The sequence below is a fragment of the Asparagus officinalis genome, chromosome 2 (assembly GCF_001876935.1).
Source record: "Asparagus officinalis chromosome 2, Aspof.V1, whole genome shotgun sequence".
In the NCBI taxonomy this organism is placed as follows: domain Eukaryota; kingdom Viridiplantae; phylum Streptophyta; class Magnoliopsida; order Asparagales; family Asparagaceae; genus Asparagus; species Asparagus officinalis.
The window spans coordinates 10,524,073-10,531,213 of NC_033795.1; the positions used below are offsets into that span (position 1 = coordinate 10,524,073).

General features: G+C 36.7%; 1 protein-coding gene across 1 annotated transcript in view; it reads left to right on the top strand.

Annotated features, from left to right (window-relative positions):
- The window catches only part of LOC109830223, an 11,159-nt gene continuing 7,445 nt past the window's right edge, over window positions 3,428-7,141 (top strand). The window contains exons 1-2 of the mRNA XM_020397428.1: window positions 3,428-3,961; window positions 5,507-5,767. Of these exons, the coding sequence (XP_020253017.1) occupies window positions 3,569-3,961; window positions 5,507-5,767 (654 nt within the window). The 5' untranslated portion in view covers window positions 3,428-3,568. The remainder of the gene's footprint in view (window positions 3,962-5,506; window positions 5,768-7,141) is intronic.

A 7,141-nucleotide genomic window follows, 5' to 3' on the forward strand; every position in this document is an offset into this window, starting at 1 on the left:
GAGAGGAAGGGAGGGAGCCTAGGGTTTGAAGATTGAAGACTTCTTAATTATCAGGATCATCCTGAAGCGTTCTCGATTATGTCATCATTGTGTTTTTCATCATTGGACAATATCCTTCGATGAGTGTTGCCTTCGGATCATCACATCTATCTTCGTTCTTCTAGATCAGAATCTTTTAGACTTTGAAGAACAATTTGATCATTCAAAGCTATAAGTATTTTTAATTGCGCTTATTTGATATTTTTTATAGTAAGCAATACATTCTCTACAATTGTCATTAGTTTTACGATGTACTCAAGTCGGTATTAATTAAGGGTTGGTTTTACTCGCTAAAAGCTAGCTAGGGTACATACTAGTGATAGGATTGTTTGGATATAGACGACTAGATTAGGGTTTGATCTAGGGAGTGGTATTGTAACGCTTAATGGATTAGGGTTTGTAATCCATGAGCATAATTATCACAGTGTGGGAGCCGCTTTGAGAGAAAGAAGACTGGATGCATAATTTATTCCAAATCGCTATAAAAATTCTCTTGTGCTCTGTGTTGTTTTTTATCTGTGGTTGTTTCTAATTATTTCATATTATATGCTGCATTGTTTTATTTTCTCGAAATATTTGTGCAACTCTATTAACCATTTAACCCCCCTAGTGTTGCAGTCTCATATCCCAACAAAAGATCCATAAATCCAAATATTCACTACCTTCTTTCTTGTAGAAATCATCTTTGAACTATAGCCATTTTACAATAACCATCTTTGATTACTTATTTGTATATAAAACAATTTTAACTGGTTTTTTTATTGCAATTAACCGCCTTGACTCACTTTTATCATAACAATTAGTTGTTAAATGCCAAATTAATTTGTTAGAGATGATTCTTAATTGAGGTTAAATGTGATCAATTTCTGACAAATTGATTGTAAGTTAATCTAAGTGTTTGATTGCAATAAAAAACCCTATATAGATGGTTTTATGTGTAAATTAAAATTAAAATCAATTTCTATAGAATAATCCTATTTTAAAGGTGGTTTCCATGCAAAAATCCTAGAAATAATGATAGGATTACTGAAGGAAACATACCTAATTTGATGTAACCAAGGGGGGAAACTCTTCAAAACTTATGCACGAATTAAGCGTATTACTTTATTCTATTCTATGTAATCTATATATTTAGATCTATGTGTGCTTGAATTAATGAAGCTGTAACTATTTTTCATTTTCGGCTCGCTCATCTCCTTTGGTACTTCATACTGAATGCTAATTTGTTGAAGTGTTGATTGGGATTTGTAATAACATGATAATTACTCTTACAATAAAGCATGAATATTGAAATGTTTGTATTGATCCCCTGTGTTAAGCTTTTAATTAAGAGGTCCTGAGAAACTATCGAGAGTGTGGAAGCTCTCTTTTCTTTGAATTAAGATCCTATTTGCATATACTTGTTTGTTTATACTCTTTGAGCTTTTTTTGCCAGTAAAATTGTGATTCACGCTTTTGAAAAAACAATAATAATGACGTGAACGGTTCGATCAATTTAATTGAACTCTTAACTAGAACCAAGTAAAATTTGGAAGGAATTTAATAGCAAATATGTAATGAAGTAACTAATCTATTGTGTGCCATGAATTCAAATAATTCCATAAAATATCCTTATAATTCGCATATAGTTGGAGAATTATGAAAACTGTAAATGGGAAATTAAAACTAAAAAAAAACCGAAAAAAAAAACCATTTTAACTCCATCCATCAGTGTTCTTTATAACTACCCCTATTAACACCACTAACAATTTTTAATATTCCAACTTACTCATTCATCCCTTTAACCTCTCATTATTATTTAACCCTTAAACGTTGAGATATGTACGCACACATAGCGAGCACAAAAAATACCAGTGTAATTTAAGGCATGTACTAGAGAATATAATATTTTTGGTGGGATTTATTTTATAGATTATGAAAAATCCCTCAACGACCCAAAATATGAAACCAATAGGAAAGACAAGTGAAGTGTCCCCCTCCTATTGGATAATGAGTTGACACTTGGCCATCATTAATGATGACCAACTCATTATCCAATAGGAGGGGGACACCTCACTTGTCCTCTCTATTGGTCCCATATTTGGGGTCCCTGTAACAAAACTCATAGATTATTAGCAGAACCATTATGTAAAAGATGAGCGCATTTATAGAGGTTATGTATTCATAGAAGGCTAGAGATTACTTTTATTCACTTAAAATAAAAAATGACCGATTAAGTTGATTTAGCCATGTAACCTAGGCTGCTAAATTCGCCATATTAGAAAAATGATAAGATTATAGTTAGGACATCAAGGACCGAAGTTAGACCTAAAATGAACTTCGTTGAAAGTAAAAAAGGAAAGATGTGAATTTCCTCAGAATTGTGAAATTAAAGCTTTGTGGTTGTTTTAATTTAATTTTTTTTTAATATTATTGCAAAATTGATTTACTTTTCTGTAACTTACCCAAAAAAGTTGAAGTAGACAAGTCCAAACACAAAGGTGGCGGTTGGCAAGGGTTAAGTGACGGGTCGAAGAGTCTTAACCCCTTCTTAATCTCCCAAACACAAAAAATCTTCACAAATGTTAAAATGAGTTAAACCTCTATAATTTGTAAAATATAAAAAAATACAGAATGATTTAGCTAACCCCTCTAGAGGGATTAAAATGAGTTAAACCTTCAATAACACTCCTATGTAGAAGGATTGAGAGTTAATTCCTCTAATTATAAAGAAAATGGTCAAAATCCCTTTTATTCTCAAACACTAAAAAAACCATGAGGGCTAAAATAAAACATATATAACGGATTAATAATTTAGTCATTCGGATAATCGAATGGGATAACTATGTTAATCATTCTTCTTAATCCCTCTTTCTTAACCCTTTGCCAAACGTGTCCAAAATGAATAAAAGATAAAATTATACTATTTTAGTTTCACTCCTTTAGCACTAATATATCCTAAGTTGTATTTTGTAGTATTTATACACCCTTAGTTGGTCAAAATTGGGACGTTAACCCCCATACGATTTGCAAACATGAAAATTTCCATCTGAAGTTCCCGTATTATATTCATATATTAATTTTAAAGTGTTTAACCATTAGTAACTACTAAATTACTATTAAGCCTATCCAAATTGTAATTAAAATGCATCATAATTCTTTTTAAAAAAAATAGAATTTGGAAAGATTTAATGATGAATCCAACAAGCTTAAAGAGACACAAAGTTATGGAATATTAGTATATAAATGTTATATACGAAAACTTTCGGATAAAAATTTTCAGGTTTGCAAAACATAGATCATTAATGTGCCAATTTTGATTAAATACAAATGCTACGGAATACAAGTGCTAACGGAGTGAAACTAAGAAGGTATTTTTAAGTGTTATCTAGCCATGAATAAATGTTGTCCACCCTGGTTCCCACTCCCTCCATTATCCTCATCCAGTGGCTATGCACAGCAACAAAACGAGCCCACCATTTTCTCTCACCTCAACTCTCTCTTTCTCTCTCTCTCCTAGCCCCCACACTCACCCCATTCTCTGTCCTCAATGGCCGCTGCCGCCACCACCACCATCAAACTCCCCACCTCCGCACTCCCCTTCTCATCCTCACCTAAGTTCCACCACCACCACCCGACCCTCATACCCATCAAACGACAATGCCCAAAACATGTTCGAAGAATTGCGTGTAAGGCCACTGAGGTGTCTAATGTAGAGGGAGGACAAGCCTCGGTGGCCTCGGCCGGGGTTTCGGGTGATGGCAGGAATTGGGTACCTGTTGTTCCTTTGGCTGCACTTCCTAGAGGGGAGAGGAGGGTGATTATACAAGATGGGGAGACTATACTGCTTCTCTGGTATAAGGATGAGGTTTTCGCTATTGAGAATCGGTCGCCCGCTGAGGGGGCTTATAGTGAAGGATTGTTGAATGCTAGGCTCACTCAGGTGATTTCTTAGTAATATGTAATTAGATGCTAGCATGATGCCGATGGAATCTGGTTAAAATTCATCTTTTATTTGTATTAGAATGTTAATATGATTGTTTTCGGTTTAAATTATTGGCAATTGCTAAATGTTGATTGCCCATTTAGGAGGATTTTGAGCAGGAGTTGGGAATTTCTCTGCACGTAGTGTTAGATTTAATGGATGTCTGACTGTGGTTATTCCAGCACAAATTATTTTAGCCGCCAAAAGCAAGTGGGCTCATATGCATTCATGGGTCACTAATGAACAACTTAAGCTTTGAGGTCATTGCCGTATCACATTGACCTTAGCTAGAACAACTCTTATTCACTGTCTAGCATACTATTCGTCATCAACTCTCTCTTATATTGAGACAAAGTAGTTGTAGTACATCTATATATACAACTTATTTGTGTTGTTAACAGAGATTGTTTACAGAAGGTGTAGTCGTTAGTTGTTTCTACTAGTGTTTGCATTACATCGTATCTTGATGCTTGCAGTTGGAAAATGAGATCAGTGCATATGTTATACTTCGAGCAGCTATAGACACCCCTGAAAGTTTGTTTTTCCTTCAATTTATCATGGATAAAGAGGAATCACATGATAGAACTTTGGCCATGACAACTTCTAGCCCCTAGGACAGTCCTACACTTTCTTTTTCTGCTGGACTATTTCATTTGGAAGTCCTTAACGCACACAACACTATTAAAACCTGGCGGAAGGCTCTTTTATTGATACAAATGCCATCACATAAATGGACTTGGCTAAAAATCAGTGTAAAAAGCATGCTCATTTGGGATGGTCCACTAGAAACAAGAGGCAATAGACACCATAAACCAAGCTAAATCATACAATCTAGCTGATGTGACTAATCTTTTTCTGTGCTTATCCTCACATTTCTTAGGTCCTTATACTTCTAGGACCTTGTCAGAATAGATTTTCACTTTGGCTGTATTCTGCATAAATTTAAAAATCCTGACATTTATAACTAAGCACTGAAATATATCAGTAACATTATCAGACATACGCTATGTAGATAAGAATTACGAAATGCTTAAATAGCTATTGATCAGACTTTAAAAAAAAAAAATTGGCTAGTCCACTGAGGTTCTAGCTTTGGTCGCCAGTGGTGTCAACTAAGAAATTGCTGGAAAGGAATATTGCTCAAGGATAAAATTATTTAGAGTGCTTAACCAATTCCAGACATATGAAATTCCAATTTACTTTGAGTTAGTATGGTGCTATGGCACATGGTTGTCTAATACTGGATTTGGCACCAATTCATATAGGATATCGGTTCATCTTATCATAAATTCAGTTGACTATTCAGCGATCGTTTCTGACTCTGAATTTATGCTCCATGTGACCATAACCAGCCATATTTCCTGGGAATGACATGGATGATGATGACTATGGCAGCTTAGGAATGTCCTATGGGGGCTTGCTACTATTTTCTTTATGAAACTGATGATCTTTATACATATGCTAACAATTTTCTTTATGAACTAAATTAGTATTTTTGTCCAGGAGGGTTGTATTGTTTGCCCAACCACAGATAGCACATTTGATCTGCGAACAGGAGAGGTAAAGGAGTGGTACCCCAAAAATCCTGTCTTGAGGGCTCTTACACCATCTTTAAGGTCCCTTTTCATTTATCCTGTGAAAACTGACGGGGAGAACATCTATATCAGCATAGGCGATGCCATTGCATCCGGAGGATCTGCTGAGATTGTTTTCAGTGGCAGAGCTCAACCCGGCGTAACTGCATCAGATGTCAATATTGAAGAGGTATGTTCTTTGCCTGCCCTCTTTTATGATTAGTTCTTCGTACATTTATGAATGCCTTATATAATGACACAAACTAATTTTTGAAGAGGGAACTATGACTTTGTATGATATCTATATCCTGCTAGATGTTGCTAGGCGTTTGGCTTTGGTTTTCTGCATGGGGTTACTGCTTCTCTGATAAGATGAACCTAACTCTCCACCAGTGACGGATCCAAATTTTTTCCTATGGGGGCACTATATGCAATCACACATATAATTTAATAAGAGTTATGTGTGAGCGGACGTGGGCCCCCACCCACGTGACAATTCTGTCCGCGTACGAAGAGAACAAAACCGACTCGGTTTCGGTTTTGATGTTCCGCATGAAGCCCACGAACGAAGGCCCACGAATCATTTATATATAACACTTGATTTGTTTGTTTTAGGTTTTCGTGCAAGCTAAGGAGTTTTTTTTGGGTGTTAGGCGGCTGCAGCAAAGAGAGCACGAATTTGTTTTGTCGGGTGACTGCGGGAGAAAAATTTGTGCAGTCTCTTCTTTGTTTTTTTTTGCAGCCTTTTGTAGAGAGATATTGTGAGGGATCTGAGAGTTTATGTGAGGGTTTAGATTGTGAGTGATTGTAAACCCTAGTTGTAATCTCTCCCTCTAATAGTAGATCTCCCCCCTCCTTGCCCCGTGGACGTAGGCAATTTGCCGAACCACGTAAAATTGGTTGTACTGCTATTTGGGTGATTTGTAATAGCTTTTTAGGTTCCCTCGACGCGCAGTCCTAGAGCTGACGAGAGGAAGAGCTAATATCCCACTTTGATGGGATATTAGGCTTCAGATTCTTGTTCCCTTTGAGAAACAAGAATTCTTATTGCGACCTGACTCTCTTGTTGTGCTGCCGAAGTGCTGTCGAAATTTTCGCTGCGCGCAACATAAAATTATTAACTCTGAACGCTGATTTTAACTTCAGAATTGTGATGGAGTAGGAGGATTATTTGAAAATAGTGAAATGAAAATGGAAATGGAACTCTGGGGTGTAGGCATATAAAATTGCTTATAGGTCCCTTAGCTCAGCTCGGCACAAACCGACGAACCAAAGAGGCGACGAGGTTGACGAATCGCACGCAAGCAACGGAATGCATCCATTCGCGTGCGGAATCAAGCCAACGGTTCGGGGAGTCAACGAGTCATCCAAACAAGAGCGGACTCGGATCGAATCACGATCGAATCAAGATCAGTTTCGGACTCGAACTCAGAAGTGGATTTACTGCCAAAACAGGAATCGGATTTACTGCCAAATCAGAGTCTAAGTCAACCGAAAAACGGATACAACGGAAAAATGACAAAACCCAACGCCTAAGGGGGGCTCGGCCAAAGCCGAGCCACCC